General features: G+C 31.5%; 1 protein-coding gene across 1 annotated transcript in view; it reads left to right on the top strand.

Annotated features, from left to right (window-relative positions):
* The first annotated feature begins 9,530 nt into the window (after positions 1-9,530).
* LOC111642207 (sulfatase-modifying factor 1-like) overlaps positions 9,531-24,876 on the top strand; it is a 31,825-nt gene continuing 16,479 nt past the window's right edge. Inside the window, exons 1-2 of the mRNA XM_023388503.1 lie at positions 9,531-9,961; positions 18,385-18,459. Coding sequence (XP_023244271.1) covers positions 9,602-9,961; positions 18,385-18,459 — 435 coding nt within the window. The 5' untranslated portion in view covers positions 9,531-9,601. The remainder of the gene's footprint in view (positions 9,962-18,384; positions 18,460-24,876) is intronic.

The following is a 24,876-nucleotide window of genomic DNA, read 5'->3' as shown; positions in this document are numbered from 1 at the left end:
TGCTGATGGAGAAGGACCTGCTCGAAATGTTACATTGACTGATTTTTATATTGATCGACATGAAGTTTCTAATCGTGATTTTGAAATATTTGTACAGACTACAGGCTATATTACTGAGGTAATCTATTAAGAAATTGCTTTATGGTCAAATGAAATCAGTATAATTAATTTACTCAATTTATATAAATGTCAATGACATGATTTTTAGAATTTAAAAACAAAATTAATTTTATTACAAATCTTAAATATCTGTAATATTTAATATAAACTTTTTTGTACATACCATTGAAAAATGTCAAAAAAGTCTTATAATACAAATTTATTGTTATGCTTAATTGAGATTAAATAAATTGTACTGAAATTTATATTACAATATTCAAAATAATTTAATTGTTTATAACTTTAATTTAATTACCAATAGTTATTTTAATAATAATAATATAATTTTTTTAAACTAATTTATTTTAAGCTATCCAATAACAGCTATAAGTATTGTATAAATACAGTTATTAATAGTAGATAACAGTGGCGTGCCATGACATTTGATGATAGGGAAGCTGTGTTCCTGTAAGAAGCCAACTTCCAGGGGCAATCAGTCAGTGATGGTCTAGGGCAGGCATGGCCAACATACGGCCCACAGGCCAGATCCGGTCCGTTTAATGAATTTATGTGGCTCACGATCAATCTTTCAAATAGCTCGATGAAAAATTCTGACACTTAAAAAAAAGTCAACAACAACTCACCATGTGTTTAGAGTTAACTCTCCATTACAAATCTTGCACAGCATAGAATGTTGATAAAGCATGATAATGTGAAAAATGTGTCTGTAATCTCTCTCTACAATTCAGTCTCTACGGGGTGACACCACAATGAGATCTCGCACCACCTCAAAATCTTCCTAGGGCAACCTCTGGTTCGGCCTGTGGAAAAAGTTTTCTTTCCAATCCAGCCTGGGGGCAAAAACTGTTGGCCATCCCTGGTCTAGGGTCCCATTTGTATTCGTTTGTTCGATAAGCCAGTAAAAACTGTAGACTTCTCTAAATGTATTTTTAATTAATAGATTATCTAATGCACTTAATAAATAAGCAAGTTCAATATAATTAATTCTGTTATATTAGATTTAATAGATTCTCTATGTCCTCTAAATGATAATTCTTGCTTTGATAACATCTACTAATTAAAATAGAATATATCTATTAGCCATAACTATCTTGTTATAATTTTCAATATTTATTTTATGTTGTATACTAATTTAAATTCTATTCCATTTTGATTTCCAAATTGCTTCAATTTTACGAAAGAATCGATGTGAGATTTACGATTTTCATGTTTTTTGCCAGCTTTACTCAAATTATTTAAATTGTCAAAGCCATTCTTATTCCACACACTAATTTTATTTGAAAATAGTAGGCAAGGCCAACAGAACAATTTTTGCATTTTTATGCATCCACAAAGCCATTTTATGTCTTCATAAATTTTATCGTGAAAATGTCGAACAAATTTTTTTGTTGACGTATTTATATTTAATTTAGGCATTGGTCTTTCTCTTTTAATAATGTTTTCTTTTTCATTATATGGTCTCGAGCCAAAACTTTTTGAAATAAATTTTCAATATCACAATTACATTCTAAATTGCTAGCTATAATATAAGGGCTAAAATTAAAAATAAAATTATAAAAACTTACTTGTTAAAATAAAATGTGTGATGATATACAATTATACATACCTGGTACAAAATATTCAATTGTATGAATATACTTTTAAAGAAAATTATAAATATAGTTTTGTGAAGAAACGTACATAAAAATAACATAAAATAGTCTTTACTTTTTAAATATTAAAACAATCCACCTAGTTAAAATTGCTCCCTACCAGTGGCTCGTGGATGGAATCAGAGACGGTCTTGGTAGGTGTGCGGTGCGGTGCATGCTTGCCAAATCCCGAGGGTGCCGATACCGGTTAATGTCTCTTTTGTCTCATCACTAGTATATCTCAAAGGACGCGACAGGGTTGTTGTAAATTTTAAACGTTTCTCATCATAGCTGTAAAAATCTAAATTTGTTAAACTTAAAAGTCATTTGTTTTCTAACTACTGTAATTCGTTTTAAGACCAGGTGTCCACGGAAATTTCCAAAATTTACAACTTTTACTCACTTTCATTGAACTGGAAAAATTTCTGTCTTTATTACATCTAATATTACGAAGAAATCAGTCCCACTGTACTCGGCTAGATATTGGTCCGGTTAGGCTTTTGTTTAAGTAAAATTCCGGCTCTTTCATCAGGGTTTTGTTTACGTCCCCAATTCCCTAATCGCTTAATTATTTAACTACTTCTTAAGTAGAAATAAGTCGAAACCAGTTACTTTGTACTCGAATATTTGTAGTCTCGGGAAAAAAGTGGAAAGACAAATTTTTATGACAACGGATACATAAATCATAAATTTAAGAAATATAAATTCTAGATCTTTTTCTGTACCTCGTGCATCTCTCTCATTCATTAAATTTAGTTGTAAATGATGCTACCAAAGTAACGATTAATTTTTTAACATTATACAAGAATTGTACACGCTTTTTTCTACATCCCTTATAGATGGGACATACGAAATCGTAATATCACTGGTTTAACATTGAAATCCGTGAGTAATATAAAATCAGAGAACAGAATAAAAATACCAAATATTTTAATGGATTTTTTTAAACTCCTGTCAATCATACAGAACTATCATAAAAACATACCAGTAAATTCTTATCGGTTGGGTTAAGTTATAAATTTACTCATGATTCATGTAATCAGGTGAGGGCAGCCAAATATCTAGCGGGCAGGCGGCTAACAGCCGAGAACTGGTCCTGGATAGAATTGGATGCGGTATGCGTGTAGCATCCACCCAAGGTCTTAGGCTTCCACCAGCTAAACCAGGTGAGGTTGGTGCTCTGTAAAGCGCATGTGTGAGTCTGGCTTTTTGGATGCTGACAATACAGCGCTTCCACTCCGTCACTAATATTCGAATATACAATAGCAATCTTATCTTTTTTTTCACGTGTAGTCTAGAAATTTGTAATAAGATACATAATGCGGTTATAATAAAATATTGTATGATTATTTTCATATAATTAAAATTAATATGTATTTATTTTTTAGAAAATACAAGGAAAGTGGCGCATCCACCGCTTCCAATGACGGCACACCACTGGTAGATAAAAAGAAATACTACTAGCTTTAGGAAACCAAAACTATTTATTTCAAAATATATTTGGCCTCACTTTGAGTCGTCTTCAGTATCACATGTAGAATAAAATAATATAAAACATTTAAAAAAATCCAAAATCCTGCAAAACTGTTGTAACAAAAGTTTAAATGACAACATACCCTTAACATAAAGCAATAAAAATATGTAATAATTGTTGGTGGTGATAAAGATAATAATGATCATGAAGAGATAATGAAACAATTGAAGGAAATATAGACTCTGATGTTCTTATTATTTGCTTACTTTAATAATAAGTTTCTAGATATTGACACAGATACAAATAACACAGCTTAGTGCTACACTTATTTGGGTAACTATGTCTTGACTTTAATCCAGCACTGTTATCAGCTAAGCAAGACATTCACAATGTAATAACTCTTGCCAGTCATCACCTTGCTGTGGTGAGAGAGTTCGGTAATTCTGATGAACCATAGAGCTATGCTGGCTAGAGCATCTGCTCCTAGTAGGGCCACCCATGTCAGTGAGATCTTAACATGGTTTTTTTGTGTTGAAATAAATACATAAGACATTCATTGCACAATACAGAAAGCACACAACTGGACAACAACTGAAAAAATTCACATCCCTGCAACAGAAACTAGCTAAACATTTAACACATATCAATAATCCACAAGACATGCCAAATTTTCTCATGCAGAGCATCACCCACACGAAACCAAACAACAACAACACCAAAGACCCTTCACAGTACAGATCAATTACATATCTTCCAACACTTTACAAAATTCTTACATCTTGAATTGCAAACAAACTATATAATCATATTGATGAACCCGACATTCATACAAAACAACAAAAAGGCTGCCGTAGAAATCATAAAGGTTGCAAAGAACAACTACTCTTTGACTCTGTTATTCTACAGCAAGTTCATAAGCAACACAGAAACATACATGTGGCATACATTGATTACAGAAAAGCATTCAACAATGTCCCACATGCTTGGCTGCTGCACAAACTTTGCATCTATAACCAACTCTAGTTTCTTTTTGCTTTTACCATGCTCCACTGAAAATAACATTACATCTTAACCTCCATAACACTCATATAAAAACAAATCAAATACACATCAAATGAGGAATTTTTTAAGGAAATTCCTTTTTGGTTCTGCCTTGCACTTAATCCTTTATCTAACACATTGAACAAAACACAATATGGCTACAATATTAGACATAACAAAACAATACTGTTCACATTATCACACCTCATGTACATGGATGATATCAAACTTTACATATCCACACAGAATCAGCTTCATCATCTCTTACAAACTACATACACATATTCAAATGATATACAAATGGAGTTTGGTGTAGACAAATGCAAAACACTACACCCTGAAAAAAGAGATCTGAAGGAAGGAGACTTCATACTCAAAAGTGGAGATATTATGGAATCCATGGAAAAGGGTGAGTTTTACAAATATTTAGAATTCCAACATGCCAAACTTACATAACATGCAAAGATAAAACAAAGGTTAACACTCAAATACCAGAACAGATTAAAAGCAGTACTAAGAACACACCTAAATGCTAAACATACTATTAAAGTTATTAATACATATGTTGTCCCTGTATTCACTTATTCTTTTGGAGTTATACACTGGATATGCACAGATCTCAAGAAACCGCAAAGGAAAACAAGAACAACACATAAAGCATAAACAATAACCCCCAAAATCATCTGTAGAAAGACTAACTCTTCCTTGTAAAGAAGGTGGCCATGAACTGACTAATATAGTTAACCTGCACTACAAACAAATTCTGATAGCGTGGAAGTTTTCCACAAAATACAAGAAACATCAAGATTATATAAAGCTATAATACTGGCAAACAGTAACTACACACCTTTAAACTTACACTCTGAGCACTTGGACATATCTCAATGTATAGACAACATTAAGCAGTCATGGGTCCAAAAGGCACTTCATGGCAGGCATGCCTATGACCTTGCTCAGGACTATGTTGACAAAATTGCATCAAACTATTGGCTGATTATGGACTGTCTGGAGGAGTTTATGATTGCCATACAAGATCAGATTATAAACACTAAAAACTACAGAGAACACATCCTGAAGGATACATCACTAACAAATGACCCTTTGCAGAAAATGCCACATTCTGCCAGAAACAATACAACATATAACTTCTGGTACTTCTTAGCACAAAAAGACTATTTACATAGGCTTAATCAAATAGCAAATATAATAAACCAAGAGCTTGCATGTTAAAAACACAGATTATTAAACACTCATTATTAAACATCCAGGTACCATACTACAAATATACTCCACGGGCAGTGTTAGAAAATAACCAGGGCTGTGGAGTCGCGTAAAAATCTACCGACTCCAACTCTGAATTTTCCTTACCATTTGACTCCGACTCCGACTCCAACTCCATTTCATATACATAACAAGTTGGTAAGTAAAAGGGGAGTCAGAGTTGGCGGATTTTTTGACGACTCCGACTCCGGCTAAAACGCCAAAACTCCACAACTCCGACTCCGATTCCACAGCCCTGAAAATAACACACAAAATATGCTATGACAGAGCACATAAAGCATAGTCACACAAAACAATTCATCACAATAGACCTGACATCACTCTCAATGACAAATGCAGTAAGATCATTTATATAATAGACAACAATCAACAAGTACACTCCACTTGTTCAAGAAATAAGACAGATGTGGAGGATGGATAAGGTATTTATTATACCTGTTATCCTCTCTTCTACTGGTGTTATACCATATACACTACACAAAAGTCTAAACTTTAATAAAAACATATAAATACTGTAGCACTACAAAAATATAAGCTGCAATATTGAACATATATTCACATTGTGAGGAAGTTTCTAGATACATACACCAATAACACAGCTTAATGTTACATTTGTTTGGATAGCTATGCCTTGACTTTAGTCCAACATAGCACTTGGCATCAGTATCATCTGAGCATGACATTCACAACATAATAATAACAACAAGCAATTATTGTGACATAATCACAATGCTGGACTGCAATTTTTAATCATATTTTTTTAATTTATTTAATTTAAAATATATGCTCTCCACCTCAAATTAGTAGTGGCTTGCCCCTGTACATCATACTTTTCTTGTTACANCAAGTATGCTTTTATTTATTATTTTATTTGTAATTTTATTTAGATTTTATATTTTTTTATGGAATTTAATTATCTTTTAAAACCTTTGAGTTATTTAATAAGTTTGCATAAACAAACATGGTTTGTATAATTGAAACAAAAGAAAGCAACCAATCATACACTAATTCACAATGGCCACAATGTATGAATGTTTCTCTGGTGGGAACTTAGTAGAGTATATAAGGGAGAGATAGTCAAATGCTGGGAATCTTTTCAATATAGTATGGGGTTCTAAGTAAAATGAAAGGCAAATTTTTGAACCATCTTATAAAACTGGTTACACTTAATAACTAAAGGCAAAACAAATAGGCAAAAACATTAGCTGTTGTACATTTTTGTGCTGGATATTGGTTTGTTTTGCCTTTATTTATTTGGCAAATTTTAGTTTGAGCAAAAGTATTACATTGTTGTCTCCACCTTGAACGATTATTATCTAGACCAGTGGTACCCAAACTTTAGTCCTTATGCCAAATCCAACCCACAGCATATGTTAATCCAGCCTGCAAATGTAAACATATTTGATAGATCACTTATAAATGGTAGAAGTAGGCCTATTTTTAGTGTATATGGAATATACAAAATATTTGTGGCCCTTTTTTGTTTTCATATATCTGTGTAGACCTTGTTTATAAATAGGACATATTATACTGGTATAGTTTTGAATTAGCAAAGGAAGGAAGTCTTAGTCAAAAAATAAAACAAAAGTATCTTTATTTTCACTTGTAAAAATAAAGATACTTTTGTTTTATTTCTTTGACTTTTGTTAATTCCTCCATTTGCTAATTCAAAACTACACCAATATAGTAAGTCTTATTTATAAACAAGGTCTATGTGGACAATATAAAAACAAAATTGAAATATTAAGGACATAAAGGCAAAGAATTAATATTTGTGGACTATGATGTATGCACAATTTCACCCACCAATTGAAAGTTTGGGCACCACTGATCTTGACAGATATTGTATAGGATAGATTTCAGCCTACACTGACACACACAAAAACACCTTACTTACTAACTTTTAATCTGAATTACAAACATTTTCAACCTCAGAGATAAAAAATGTTTGTAATTCAGAACAAAAGTTGCTAGAGGAAGTAAGGAAGATGTTTTTTGTATATGTCAGTGTCTATTGAAAACTTCCAGTATATTAATTAGCTATAGGTTTCAGCCATTCTACAATTAAAAAAATAGTCATGAGACATAAAACTACAGAGAGTATCACTCATAAATAGTGGTCTCATCACTCCAGGTTCACCAGCAATGGATGATAAAATTCTGAAGGATAACTTTGTCAAAAACCAGGAAGAGACCCTGAAATGGAATATTATAAAATGATCAGTATTATATTTTAATTTTCGTGTATTAAATTTTTGATGTCTGAATTCTGATTCCATAAAGTTTATTTGTTAAAGTTAAAAATTAACTGATCATTTCTATAGTATTTGCTTATTTTTTTTCCAAAAAAGGAGGGACCAGAAATAAAATCTTTGCACAGATGATATGAAAAGCTAGTTACATCCCTGAATACAGTACACTGCACATTTCTCAAGTCAGATTACTTGAGTTTAAACTGAAAAAAACAAAATAAAAAATTGCTGTTGGAAGTTAAGAAAACTGAAGGTTAGTCTGCATGAAACATCACCATTGATCTCTCCAGCAATGGGAAAAAGTACTTTTCAGTGACAACTCAACCATCTCAATTGCAGCCAATTTTGGGTCTGTCTGTGTCAGAAGGTACCTGGGAAGTAATTCAACTCAGGTGCACAGTCCCTACAATATAGTACCCATCAGTAATGTTATGGTCTTGTATGGCTGCAAATGGCATTAGAAAGCTGCACATTATTTAAGGGATGATGAATGTCCTGAAATACTGCAAAGTACTGAACAAGGAAGTGTGATTAAGTGCTCAAGATTTGTTTCCTGATGGAGATTTTGTCTTAGTGGATGACAATGTTTCCTACCATCAGTCAAAATCATTACGTGGTGGTTCCAGAAGGAAGGTATCCATTAATTAAACAAATTAAATACTTTACATACCATACATACAATTAAGACTTTTATGTTAAAGTATCCATCAATTGGATTGGCTTGTCCAATTCCCAAATTTAAACCGTATTAAGAATTTATGGCATAAATGTCCATTGACATTCTTTTGGGTATGTCAATGTAATGGGGTAACATCCCACTAACAAAAGGGAACTGACCATTAAATGATTTCAGTTGAATGTCTCAAAAGACTCGTTCACTCCATACCTGAAAATAAAGTCTGCTCATCAAGAAAAGGATAAATAATTCAATATTAATAATTCTGAAAATCTAAAAATAATTAAAAATCAATTATAAGGAAACATTACCATAAAATAAAATAAGTGGAGTTTTAATTTCCTTTCAAATTTCAAACAAAATGGTATATAATATTGTTAAAACTACAAACCAATGCTATGTCTTCGGGCTAGATAAAGGCTGTTATCTAGCTTGAAGACACAGCATTGGTTGTAGTTTTATAATGTATTGGATTTTAGTGTTGTTGTTTGTTTATAATAATGTTGCCAAATTTAGATTTTTCTAACTGAAATTGGTTTAAACATAAGAAAAACTTCAAAATCTAACATGATATAAGATTTGAACAGCACTGTATAATTATAATATAGAGATACTTTCATAGTAATTTGAACAGAGAACAACTTTCACTAACAATTTTAGAAAATTTGTTAATATTTTTCTAATATTGATGGTTAAATTCTTCTGCATTTGAATTACTTTGAAGGTGGTTACATGATAAATAGTTATGGTACTTCTTCCTCAGGAAATTTTTAAAATATTTTATATTTACTGGAATTTGTACTGAAAATAACTTCACAGATAACAATCTTCATTGCTTTAATTATTATTATAAGTTTTAATTTCCTTTCAAAAAATCCTATATTCACACATTTTTTATGAATGTTTGACTGATTTCTAATAAAATAAAGAAAGTATTTTATTTCTTATAAGTAACAATAAAAATGACAATTGTTAACTTTATCTTTTTTATTCTTTTGCTTCTTTCTAGTTTACTCTCTCAGCACTGGATTTATTTTATTTCATTTTATTTATTCTATAGGAGAGAGAATATCTTAAGCAAGTGTTTGATATCATCTCAATAATAATAGCAACAGTAACTGCAAATATGAATATGCTGTCATTAGTTTTCATATCTTTTTTGTTTTTACTTGAATTCTGGTATTGCAATGGAAATGATCATTGTATTAAAGAAGAGAAAAGTGATTGTGGTTGTTCATTACCTTCTCGAAAAAAAGACACAGATAATGTTTTAGATGATGTTCAAACTTCAAACAATGTGAATTTTGAAGAGATGAGTTTTATTAAAGGTGGAACATTTCAAATGGGGACAAATAAACCTGTTTTTATTGCTGATGGAGAAGGACCTGCTCGAAATGTTACATTGACTGATTTTTATATTGATCGACATGAAGTTTCTAATCGTGATTTTGAAATATTTGTACAGACTACAGGCTATATTACTGAGGTAATCTATTAAGAAATTGCTTTATGGTCAAATGAAATCAGTATAATTAATTTACTCAATTTATATAAATGTCAATGACATGATTTTTAGAATTTAAAAACAAAATTAATTTTATTACAAATCTTAAATATCTGTAATATTTAATATAAACTTTTTTGTACATACCATTGAAAAATGTCAAAAAAGTCTTATAATACAAATTTATTGTTATGCTTAATTGAGATTAAATAAATTGTACTGAAATTTATATTACAATATTCAAAATAATTTAATTGTTTATAACTTTAATTTAATTACCAATAGTTATTTTAATAATAATAATATAATTTTTTTAAACTAATTTATTTTAAGCTATCCAATAACAGCTATAAGTATTGTATAAATACAGTTATTAATAGTAGATAACAGTGGCGTGCCATGACATTTGATGATAGGGAAGCTGTGTTCCTGTAAGAAGCCAACTTCCAGGGGCAATCAGTCAGTGATGGTCTAGGGCAGGCATGGCCAACATACGGCCCACAGGCCAGATCTGGTCCGTTTAATGAATTTATGTGGCTCACGATCAATCTTTCAAATAGCTCGATGAAAAATTCTGACACTTAAAAAAAAGTCAACAACAACTCACCATGTGTTTAGAGTTAACTCTCCATTACAAATCTTGCACAGCATAGAATGTTGATAAAGCATGATAATGTGAAAAATGTGTCTGTAATCTCTCTCTACAATTCAGTCTCTACGGGGTGACACCACAATGAGATCTCGCACCACCTCAAAATCTTCCTAGGGCAACCTCTGGTTCGGCCTGTGGAAAAAGTTTTCTTTCCAATCCAGCCTGGGGGCAAAAACTGTTGGCCATCCCTGGTCTAGGGTCCCATTTGTATTCGTTTGTTCGATAAGCCAGTAAAAACTGTAGACTTCTCTAAATGTATTTTTAATTAATAGATTATCTAATGCACTTAATAAATAAGCAAGTTCAATATAATTAATTCTGTTATATTAGATTTAATAGATTCTCTATGTCCTCTAAATGATAATTCTTGCTTTGATAACATCTACTAATTAAAATAGAATATATCTATTAGCCATAACTATCTTGTTATAATTTTCAATATTTATTTTATGTTGTATACTAATTTAAATTCTATTCCATTTTGATTTCCAAATTGCTTCAATTTTACGAAAGAATCGATGTGAGATTTACGATTTTCATGTTTTTTGCCAGCTTTACTCAAATTATTTAAATTGTCAAAGCCATTCTTATTCCACACACTAATTTTATTTGAAAATAGTAGGCAAGGCCAACAGAACAATTTTTGCATTTTTATGCATCCACAAAGCCATTTTATGTCTTCATAAATTTTATTGTGAAAATGTCGAACAAATTTTTTTGTTGACGTATTTATATTTAATTTAGGCATTAGTCTTTCTCTTTTAATAATGTTTTCTTTTTCATTATATGGTCTTGAGCCAAAACTTTTTAAAAATAAATTTTCAGTATCGCAATTACATTCTAAATCACTAGCCATAACATAAGGGCTAAAATTAAAAATAAAATTATAAAAACTTACTTGTTAAAATAAAACGTGTGACGGATATACAATTATACATACCTGGTACAAAATATTCAATTGTATGAATATACTTTTAAAGAAAATTATAATTAAATATAGCTTTGTAATGAAACGTACATAAAAATAACATAAAATATTCTTTACTCTTTAAATCTTAACCACTTAGTCAAATAGCTCCCTACGAGTGGAATCAGAGACGGTCCTGCTAGGTGTGCGGTGTGTACATGCACACGGGCTGCCAAATCCCGAGGGTGCTGATACTGATCAATGTCAAATGCCTCTTTTGTCGCATCACTAGTATATCTCAAAGGACGCGACAGGGTTGTTGTAAATTTTAAACGTTTCTCACCATAGCTGTAAAAATCTAAATATGTTAAACTTAATAGATTGTCCGTCTTTTGTTTTCTAACTAATTCGTTTTAGGACCAGGTGTTGTCCACGGAAATTTCCAAAATTTACAACTTTTCGGTCACTCTCGTCGAACTGGAAAAATTTCTGTCTTTATTACATCTAATACAGTATTTCGAAGAAATCAGTCCCCACTGTACTCGGCTATAGATTGGTTCGGTTAAGCTTTTGTTTAAGTAATATTCCGGCTCTTTCATCAGGGTTTTGTTTATGTCCCCAATTCCCTAATCGCTTAATTATTTAACTACTTCTTAAGTAGAAATAAGTCGAAACCGGTTACTTTGTACTCGAATATTTGTAGTCTCGGGAAAAAGTGGAAAGACAAATTTTTATGACAACGGATACATAAATCATAAATTTAAGAAATATAAATTCTAGATCTTTTTCTGTACCTCGTGCATCTCTCTCATTCATTAAATTTAGTTGTAAATGATGCTACCAAAGTAACGATTAATTTTTTAACATTATACAAGAATTGTACACGCTTTTTTCTACATCCCTTATAGATGGGACATACGAAATCGTAATATCACTGGTTTAACATTGAAATCCGTGAGTAATATAAAATCAGAGAACAGAATAAAAATACCAAATATTTTAATGGATTTTTTTAAACTCCTGTCAATCATACAGAACTATCATAAAAACATACCAGTAAATTCTTATCGGTTGGGTTAAGTTATAAATTTACTCATGATTCATGTAATCAGGTGAGGGCAGCCAAATATCTAGCGGGCAGGCGGCTAACAGCCGAGAACTGGTCCTGGATAGAATTGGATGCGGTATGCGTGTAGCATCCACCCAAGGTCTTAGGCTTCCACCAGCTAAACCAGGTGAGGTTGGTGCTCTGTAAAGCGCATGTGTGAGTCTGGCTTTTTGGATGCTGACAATACAGCGCTTCCACTCCGTCACTAATATTCGAATATACAATAGCAATCTTATCTTTTTTTTCACGTGTAGTCTAGAAATTTGTAATAAGATACATAATGCGGTTATAATAAAATATTGTATGATTATTTTCATATAATTAAAATTAATATGTATTTATTTTTTAGAAAATACAAGGAAAGTGGCGCATCCACCGCTTCCAATGACGGCACACCACTGGTAGATAAAAAGAAATACTACTAGCTTTAGGAAACCAAAACTATTTATTTCAAAATATATTTGGCCTCACTTTGAGTCGTCTTCAGTATCACATGTAGAATAAAATAATATAAAACATTTAAAAAAATCCAAAATCCTGCAAAACTGTTGTAACAAAAGTTTAAATGACAACATACCCTTAACATAAAGCAATAAAAATATGTAATAATTGTTGGTGGTGATAAAGATAATAATGATCATGAAGAGATAATGAAACAATTGAAGGAAATATAGACTCTGATGTTCTTATTATTTGCTTACTTTAATAATAAGTTTCTAGATATTGACACAGATACAAATAACACAGCTTAGTGCTACACTTATTTGGGTAACTATGTCTTGACTTTAATCCAGCACTGTTATCAGCTAAGCAAGACATTCACAATGTAATAACTCTTGCCAGTCATCACCTTGCTGTGGTGAGAGAGTTCGGTAATTCTGATGAACCATAGAGCTATGCTGGCTAGAGCATCTGCTCCTAGTAGGGCCACCCATGTCAGTGAGATCTTAACATGGTTTTTTTGTGTTGAAATAAATACATAAGACATTCATTGCACAATACAGAAAGCACACAACTGGACAACAACTGAAAAAATTCACATCCCTGCAACAGAAACTAGCTAAACATTTAACACATATCAATAATCCACAAGACATGCCAAATTTTCTCATGCAGAGCATCACCCACACGAAACCAAACAACAACAACACCAAAGACCCTTCACAGTACAGATCAATTACATATCTTCCAACACTTTACAAAATTCTTACATCTTGAATTGCAAACAAACTATATAATCATATTGATGAACCCGACATTCATACAAAACAACAAAAAGGCTGCCGTAGAAATCATAAAGGTTGCAAAGAACAACTACTCTTTGACTCTGTTATTCTACAGCAAGTTCATAAGCAACACAGAAACATACATGTGGCATACATTGATTACAGAAAAGCATTCAACAATGTCCCACATGCTTGGCTGCTGCACAAACTTTGCATCTATAACCAACTCTAGTTTCTTTTTGCTTTTACCATGCTCCACTGAAAATAACATTACATCTTAACCTCCATAACACTCATATAAAAACAAATCAAATACACATCAAATGAGGAATTTTTTAAGGAAATTCCTTTTTGGTTCTGCCTTGCACTTAATCCTTTATCTAACACATTGAACAAAACACAATATGGCTACAATATTAGACATAACAAAACAATACTGTTCACATTATCACACCTCATGTACATGGATGATATCAAACTTTACATATCCACACAGAATCAGCTTCATCATCTCTTACAAACTACATACACATATTCAAATGATATACAAATGGAGTTTGGTGTAGACAAATGCAAAACACTACACCCTGAAAAAAGAGATCTGAAGGAAGGAGACTTCATACTCAAAAGTGGAGATATTATGGAATCCATGGAAAAGGGTGAGTTTTACAAATATTTAGAATTCCAACATGCCAAACTTACATAACATGCAAAGATAAAACAAAGGTTAACACTCAAATACCAGAACAGATTAAAAGCAGTACTAAGAACACACCTAAATGCTAAACATACTATTAAAGTTATTAATACATATGTTGTCCCTGTATTCACTTATTCTTTTGGAGTTATACACTGGATATGCACAGATCTCAAGAAACCGCAAAGGAAAACAAGAACAACACATAAAGCATAAACAATAACCCCCAAAATCATCTGTAGAAAGACTAACTCTTCCTTGTAAAGAAGGTGGCCATGAACTGACTAATATAGTTAACCTGCACTACAAACAAATTCTGATAGCGTGGAAGTTTTCCACAAAATACAAGAAACATCAAGATTATATAAAGCTATAATACTGGCAAACAGTAACTACACACCTTTAAACTTACACTCTGAGCACTTGGACATATCTCAATGTATAGACAACATTAAGTAGTCATGGGTCCAAAAGGCACTTCATGGCAGGCATGCCTATGACCTTGCTCAGGACTATGTTGACAAAATTGCATCAAACTATTGGCTGATTATGGACTGTCTGGAGGAGTTTATGATTGCCATACAAGATCAGATTATAAACACTAAAAACTACAGAGAACACATCCTGAAGGATACATCACTAACAAATGACCCTTTGCAGAAAATGCCACATTCTGCCAGAAACAATACAACATATAACTTCTGGTACTTCTTAGCACAAAAAGACTATTTACATAGGCTTAATCAAATAGCAAATATAATAAACCAAGAGCTTGCATGTTAAAAACACAGATTATTAAACACTCATTATTAAACATCCAGGTACCATACTACAAATATACTCCACGGGCAGTGTTAGAAAATAACCAGGGCTGTGGAGTCGCGTAAAAATCTACCGACTCCAACTCTGAATTTTCCTTACCATTTGACTCCGACTCCGACTCCAACTCCATTTCATATACATAACAAGTTGGTAAGTAAAAGGGGAGTCAGAGTTGGCGGATTTTTTGACGACTCCGACTCCGGCTAAAACGCCAAAACTCCACAACTCCGACTCCGATTCCACAGCCCTGAAAATAACACACAAAATATGCTATGACAGAGCACATAAAGCATAGTCACACAAAACAATTCATCACAATAGACCTGACATCACTCTCAATGACAAATGCAGTAAGATCATTTATATAATAGACAACAATCAACAAGTACACTCCACTTGTTCAAGAAATAAGACAGATGTGGAGGATGGATAAGGTATTTATTATACCTGTTATCCTCTCTTCTACTGGTGTTATACCATATACACTACACAAAAGTCTAAACTTTAATAAAAACATATAAATACTGTAGCACTACAAAAATATAAGCTGCAATATTGAACATATATTCACATTGTGAGGAAGTTTCTAGATACATACACCAATAACACAGCTTAATGTTACATTTGTTTGGATAGCTATGCCTTGACTTTAGTCCAACATAGCACTTGGCATCAGTATCATCTGAGCATGACATTCACAACATAATAATAACAACAAGCAATTATTGTGACATAATCACAATGCTGGACTGCAATTTTTAATCATATTTTTTTAATTTATTTAATTTAAAATATATGCTCTCCACCTCAAATTAGTAGTGGCTTGCCCCTGTACATCATACTTTTCTTGTTAGCAATAAAGTGTTATGGAAAAAGAATTATATGACACTAAAGCACGTATCGATATAGCAAATTGTCTATGAACTGGCAACCCGTGCAAGACTGCTCAAAAAAAGAAGAGACCTGTTTTCAGTTGTGTGCCAAGTTATGGATGTGTGAAGAAGTGCATGTATAGTCTTAGATTAGAATAAAGTTTAATTCTAAGTTAAAGGACTGACTCATCATTGTTCTAACATAAAGTCATGCCAGTCATCTAACTAACTATTTTCAGGGGAAAATTTTTGAATTCAAATAACATGACTTCTGTATTGGAAGTTCATACAGTATACACTATAATTAATCGGGGCTTCCTGCCCTTAATATTTCTATATCTGGTATTGGCTTTCATCTATCTAACTCCATTCTTGAGATTAAGGATGAACAGATGGATGATAGTGGGAATTTATAGGTTACAATTTTTTCAAATTGCAGCCCAATAAGTTATGTATTTTTATATCTTACATTCAGAATATATCTTTGTTTAAGTTTTATATTTATACAGAATTGCTCCAGAAATATGTGAAAAAAAATGTCAGTTCTTTTAAAAAATTTCAACGTTTAAAAATAAATACATTTTATTGCTCATTGCACTGATCATTAATACATATGAGCCATTTTTGTTGAACATGGTATAAGTCCATTCATAATAATCAATAATTGAAAGTATTTATAATAGCTAATGTCCTAAGAACACAACATCTTAAACAAGATAATGGTGTTATTGCTTAGATGAAGTGGTGAGAAATTTTTTTCCTCATTCTGTTTAGTTTTCTTTCACAAGCTTTAAGACCATTAAAATCATTTATATACTGCTCAAGACATATACTACTGCAATATTGAACACATGTCAATGTGATTTTTAATCATATTTTTTTAATTTATTTAATTTAAAATATATGCTCTCCACCTCAAATTAGTAGTGGCTTGCCCCTGTACATCATACTTTTCTTGTTAGCAATAAAGTGTTATGGAAAAAAAATTATATGACACTAAAGCACGTATCAAAAACACATTGCAGCTTTTTTGTGCCATGTATATGTTTTTATTAAGATTCAATATTTCTAGACATTTATGTAATCTATGTGGTATAGCACAAGTGGAAGATAGGATAACAGGTATAATAAATCATTATTCATCTTACATATCTATTATATTTCTTGAGCAAGAGTAATATAATGTAATAAAGAATTGCTAGATGAAAAATAATTTCCTGTTATATGAAATGAAATGAGAAGATTCTGTCTCAACCAAATTCCTAGAAGGAGCAATGTCAAACAGGGAAAAAAATACAGATGGAAATATTACAAATTAACTGAAGGTATGCTGGAAGAGGTTTAAAAGGAAAGAACTTTACAAAATTTTCTACAAAATTTCTATGGAAGAATATGAACAATTTAAAGTTCTTGATTTTTTTGGAAAGTGACAAAGGCTTAAAAATTTTAGCAAAATTATTATATTACCACTCTACATAATTCAAAACCTATAACAAGAGAGAAATATAATAATATGATGAGTTACTACTGCCTTACATATCTCCTATTCACCATAAATACTTCACTATGCTAAGTGTAAAGGAGAAATAAAATTGAAATATGAATAAGTTTGTTATTATTAGTCAACTTAATGGAGTATTTACAGTATTTTTCATAGTTGTTATTCATAAATTTATATATATATATATATAAAACTTAACTGAAAATATTTCTTAATAAAGTTGATTATTTGTTTACTTACATATTCTCATTTTAATTATTATTTTTTATATTTAAAATTGTTATTGTTCATTGTTGTATTGAAAATGGTATAATCCCATTTGTAACTAAAAAAATCATTTATTTTCTTTAACAATTTTTTATAATTATTATTACATAATAAAATTTAACAAGTTTATAGTTTTAAAGACATTATTTGAATTTATTAACGTTAGCCAATATTTTTTAATTGATTCAAACACAAACCCTTAAATATCTCAATGTATGAATAAATGGACTTATACCATTTTCAAAAACAATGGCTTATACATTACTTTTATTTTTGTCTTCTATTTGTCATAAAAATTCATAAAATCTATAGAATTTTATGAATTTTTAAATTACATTCATTTTTATTTATAGGCACAAAAATTTGGAAATTCATTTGTTTTGGACAACTTGATAAGTGAAGATACAAAAAAAAGAATTACACAGGCTGTAAGTAAATTCTAATTATAAATTAATATGTTTTGAGATATTTGGATTAAGTCAGTTATTGATATTTTATGTTATTTTCTAACTATTTATAAAACAAAGTATGGTTTTAATAATTCCCTGTCATTTAAAAAAATTTATCAGCCAACTACATAATATCAACAGCTCAGTTTAACTTTTCTACTTAAACTACAGTCAATACTCAAACCAAAAACAAATGCTGACTGCTTTCAGATTTTAAAGCTAAACAACTACCAGATTACATTGGGCTACTTTTTAATTACTATTACAGTATATTTAATCAATTACTAAATAATTTGTCACCAGAGGGAGGTGTTAGGTGCTATCTCTTATTAAATTAATATTAATAGCCCAACGGTTGTTTGGTTTTACAAATTTATTGGGTTTTGTGATGTTTTCTTCAGACTTTATTTATCCATCTTCCGAATCCATATCATACCATTCAAACTCCCATTCAAATACTCTTTCTTGTTTAGAACATGCAATAGAGCCCCAAATTGAATCAAGGTAAGATGGATGGACTGATGCTGCCTTGGATAACTGAAAATTTTGATAAAATTTATGGTTATGGACAATTCAGATTAAACTTTTACAAGTCACATTATATTAATAATTATATCAATAATCTTAAAAACAATTGCATCAATATTTTAATAAAACTTGAGAAATGAAGTCTAACCAGTAAATCAAAAAAGTTATGAGCTTATTTTATTTATTATTCCAATTGGGACAACAATATCTAGTATATTCTCAATAGCAATTATTTTTAGTGATTACATTAATATTAATATCCTCTATTCAAGAAAGGAAGAAGTTGTGCAGATATAATAGTGGTTTTCAATCCATAAATGGTGCACACAATCATTTATGACAGTGGGCACATTTTATAAATTTATTTTGATTACAATCTACAGCATCACAGACAAGACTGTTGCTTTGTGTAAATATGAAGCACACTTCTTTGATGTTGAGGAATTTTTTTCTATAAGTCAGAAATCCAGAATACTATGAGTAATGAATCACAAGTTTGCAAATGTCAGCACATAATTGAAAGTGTAAGAGAGATTGCAACTTGATAGCACCTTTGCATTTGTTTCAATTATCATCCTTGTGTACCCTTGTGGCATTGAGAACTACTTCCAGGCCTGTAAGAATTTCTCTGGAAAGGTGCTTGACACCAGAGAAATACAGTTTTCTGGTACAATTTTTAAAGTAATTTTTGGTGTATTCACAGCTTGACTGAAGAATTTTGTATATGAATTCCTATTTGTGTGTGTGCTTCATGAATCTATCACAAGAAGGAAACTTTACATTTGGGACTATTTATCTTTCCAAAAAGAATTCATTTAGAGACTAGCTAATTTTGCCTGATGTGCTATAAGTGACAATGAAGTTAGAAGATGAGATAACTGCAAGCAGAGATGAAAACTATCCGTCTCTGCTTGCAGTTTTGGCTCAAAGCTCCTCTCTAATGTTCTTGTATGCATAAGAAAACATTGCTAATGATATCACCAGCCCTATTAATAACATTCCACAGTGTAGCTGTGTGTTGCCAGATTTTTTGGTGATTGAGCATACTCAAAAATTGATTTTTCACTTTTGAAGGTGTAAGTCATTGTAAGCAGTATTTTGTATTGGAAACTACACTGGTCAGTATTGAATATATGGTCATTGTCAAAATTCTCTGATATGGATTTTATATAATCCTGAAAGGCCTTTGCTGCCTGCGTAATATTCTCTGCTGATTGCAGCACTATTTTGCTAACTAGCTGTGTTATTTTTCAACTACCAATGTTATAATGACTTTAAACAATGCAGCCATGTATTTTTTATGTATGAAATTTAAGTTAAAATTGCCAGTTTTTATATACTTTTGCATTGAAAAAGTTTTCAGATCTGATGTGTGCAATATTGATATTTTGAATCCCACCCTTGTTGCTATAACCTTTTGCTTGACATGACAATTAATTTGACTATTTTTTTGTGCTGTCCATTTGGAATGTGTGCACCTGATTTTTCCAATGTTAGTGTTCTCTTGTCTGGCACTTTCAGACATCCTTGATTTTTTCAGAGTTTGCCAATTTCACTTAGGATGTTAGTCTACTTTCAGCATGTTGGCTACCTTGTGATTTCATGGCACAGTAGTTCGTGACTTCTTTGATGGTGATGAACATTTAAAATCATAATCATCATCAGAAAGGGTCAATCCCTTTCCACATCAGCTAAATTATTTAAGTTATCTACTGAAGAAAGAAGTTAATAAATTAGACACAACCTTATCTTTATTTATGATAAAGGTATATTAGGGTAACTACTCTACTGTATATTGTTATGTTGTGCAACAATAACACATACCAGGTATTTCCAGTTCAAAGTCTGTTTGGGACATGATTGTTTATTATGGCTTCAAAAGTCCCAAAGAATTGGTTTGCAGATACTGTACTTCAGAAGCTTATTTTTACATATTATAAAATAGTGCAGTGGTATTTTTATACTCAAACATGGAAAGATTAGCTAATAACTATGTAATATACAGGGTGGGCCAACAAAAATGAAATGGCAGAGTTTTTGGATAGTTGGATTTGTATTTAAGTGAATCGCTCGGACAGGTCAATTTTAATCTTGAGGGGAACATGTCAGAAATCATGCAAAGAAAAAAATTTAATCATAAAATTAAGGCTGATAATATTTTATCTATAGAAATAGATAATTGTATAATTATCTATTTCTATAGATAAATTGTATAGTTTCCTGATAACAAGCATTGAGTTCAGCATTAACACTGTGTTAATGCTGAACTCAGTGCTTGTTATCAAGAAGCTAATGTGTTATCTGATTTTCTTTCTTATAGTGTTCACATTAAGCTTGACCACTTAGTGATTCAATCAGAATTTAAGATTATTATTTGTTTATTGTGAATTTTGTACAACATAATCGTTATGGTTTACACAATTGCTGAAAGGGTGGAAATAGTAACTCTTTATTTCAGAAATGGTGAGAATGCTCATCTTACTGCAAATTTATTTAATCAATGCTATCCAAACAAACATTGTAATGCAAAATATGTTCTGGAGTTGGTTCAAAAGTTTCAGTTAACGGGTTCTGTGGCTAACAAAAAACGTGCTCCCCAGACATGAACGTCCAGTAAGAAACGAAGCGACAGAGATTGGGATTTTGGGGCAAGTTGCTGCAGATTCAACAAGTACAAGGAAGCTGGAGGCTGTGACTAGCATTAGCAGAACATCTATTCACCAGATCCTCAAAGCTCACAAGTTTCATCCGTACAAAATTAATTTAGCTCATCAATTAAATGAAGATGGTTTTGATTGGCGACAGCAATTTTGTGAAATTACAACAGAAAGGTTAAGAGTTGATGTGGATTATCTTTTTAACATTTGTTTTTCCGACGAGTGCATGTTTTTTTTAAACTCAACAGTTAATCGTCACAATTGTTGATATTGGTCAGATAATAACCCAAGCATATTTCATGAAGTTCATAGCCAAACTCCACAAAAGCTAAATGTGTGGGCTGGAATCTTTGGAGATCGAGTACTTGGCCCCATTTTCCTAGATGGTAATCTAATGGGAGAAAGTTGTTTAGATTTACTTGAAAATGTTGTACATCCATTACTTGTTGATATCATCAAACATGACGCCTGATACTTAGAAGACTGCCTTACTTTCTAACAAGATGGAGCCTCCTGCATTATGCAAGACCAAGTACAGAGTTTTTGAACATGGATTTTCCTGGGCATTGGATCAGATGTAGAGGTCATTTAGAATGGCTGGCTAGATCCCAGATCTTAGTCTTCTTGATTTTTTTCTTTGGGAACATTTAAAAAGTAAGATCTATGCAACCAAACCAGGATCTCTTGAAGAATTATGATAAAGAATTGTAGATGAGTGTTCTCAAATAACACCTGAAACTTTCCAAAGTGTAATAAACCGTTTTGAGCAAAATTTGTATTATTGTATGGAGGCTAGTGGTGCTCAATTTGAACATTTATTGAATAGATAACTTTTTTGTTTGTTTTTATAGAAACAAACATTTATTTTTTCCAAAATAAATGTTTGTTTAGTTAATAAAAAATAAATAAATAAATAATAAAAAAATAAATGAGTTTTTAAAATTTTTCCTTGTCTATTGTATTCAGAATTGCAAAAACTTTATTGCAAAAGATGTCCCCCTTGAGAATAAAATCGACCTGTCCAAGCAATTTGCTTAAATACAAATCCAACTATCCAAAAACTCTGCCGTTTCGTTTTCGTTGGCCCACTCTGTTTACCATTTCATATGTGAGAACCTGGACTTCAACAAAATATAATATGATTTTGTCATATATATATATATATATAGGGTAGTAGTTAATAATTATCAATATATATATATATATTGATAATTATTAACTACTACCCTACCTGAGACCATTTCACATGTTCTCGATGATGAAAGCAACGCTTTCTTGCAATCTTTTAACCTTTCAGTCATATGCACAGACTTTAATATAACAATTAACATCCTGTTGAGGGAGTCGCTGCCTATTCAACAAGTTGCCACCTGTTTCTCTGATGGTTACAGTTGTCACCTGGCCTCTAACAGAAGTCATAGCCAACTCCTTAACTCATCATGTTCACACTGTGTCTCCTACTTGGATTAACTTCGTTGCTTTACTTTGGATTAACTTCAAATGGATTTATTTAGTGCCTCTTATTGGATTAATGTCATTACTGAAATAGAATACTGAACTGCCTCCTAATAGAACAAACTTTGTCACCAAACCTGGGACACTTCTAGATTTCATCTCTATTCCCATGCCAGGGAAGTTACCACGTCTACTAGTGGATCCATCAAACTTCAGGTATTTATCATGCACAATATCATGTAAACTCTCTCTCGTGATAATCTATGGTGTGTTGATCAGTTATTTCAACATAGTACAATGTATATATCATGAAATCCTTTTTCTTTTCAAATAAACTGGCATCTGACTGATTCATTTCCAACTCACCATCTCTCTGACCTCTTCCATGAGATTTGTCATCTCTCACACTCCTCCATCCGAAATCTGAGCATCTATGTACACAACCGCTCATATGTAAATAATAATTAGTGACCATAGTTTCTGTGTCTATCCATAATACATAGTAGTATCAGAATCCTGACTTGACATCAACGAAGTGATGCCGAGATTTCAGTCAAGTGGTACAGAAGCATAAGGGGTGCTTTGCACATTGTCACATGTATAATGATCCAAAATGCATCATGATAATTGCAGACAATTGTTGTAAAACTCTAAAAAGATTAATGTGTTATGGATGTGGTAATGTTAGATCTGGCATTGCCAGATTTTTTTCAGGAAGAAAAGGAATATTTTCTGCCACAGATCAAACATTTTTATTACATTGTACAGAACATTGTTTATCGTAACTTACATGCTATTCACTCCTTCTAATATTTCTCTTGTGATTTAACTGCTATTAATAATTTTCCATCCTGTTTTGCAAATTGGTAAAATTGCTTACAAGAGAAATTGTGTACAATCTGTAGTTTCACTTTGATCAGCTCTGGATGGCTCCTGTTTCTAACATATGTTCGTTTATTCTTCATTACTGAAAAAAACCCTTTTTACAAAGTATTAGAGCCTGGAATGCTTAGTAAATATCCTATGACTTTAATTATGCTTGGAGCACCTTTCTTAGAAACTTTAGAAAAAAATACAGCCACTATCAACATTACTACGTTGATAACTTAAACACGATAATAAAACGCCCCTAAACTCACAAAATTCCTCATACAGCTCATCAAGGTTAACAAATCTTGCAATTTTTATATATATCAACAGCATTTTCAAAACTAGAATATCCTACTTGTAAGTACAATATTCTGGGAGTTTTAAAATAAAACCTTTTGATGTGTATGGATGTGAGAGGAAAAAATAAGATGAAAGTGTCTTACAGACAAAAGAAAAAGGTAAGCCATAAAATGTACAAAAAAAACACAAAATTTACATGTAAAACTGAAGAACTGGCAATTCTAGTTAGATCAGACTTGATTTCCATACTGACTTAACTTTAATTACTGACTTAAAAGTTTCTTCTCATTGCCTGCTTTTTTTTTGTGCTTTTCAACTATGAGCAGATGAAAAACACTCCTCTTATGTTGAAGTTCCTTATTTTCTGAATCCAAAAACATTGTCTGCCGTTAACAAAATCTTGAGCAGGAAAACATATCAGATATGTGTTTATTTGTAAATATTCCTAACTCAAAAGAATAAAAATTTACAATTGTAACATAGTTAAATGCAAAAAAAATTATCTGTGATAGGATAGAGCCTCTACAAGCTGGTCAATAGTAGCAGACTATGCAGAAGGATACCTTACTTTTTAAACCTTAATAAC

The sequence above is a fragment of the Centruroides sculpturatus genome, unplaced genomic scaffold (genome assembly GCF_000671375.1).
Source record: "Centruroides sculpturatus isolate CEXI.00-Female unplaced genomic scaffold, Cexi_2.0 scaffold1613, whole genome shotgun sequence".
Classification (NCBI taxonomy): domain Eukaryota; kingdom Metazoa; phylum Arthropoda; class Arachnida; order Scorpiones; family Buthidae; genus Centruroides; species Centruroides sculpturatus.
This window is presented reverse-complemented; position numbering and strand designations above follow the sequence as displayed.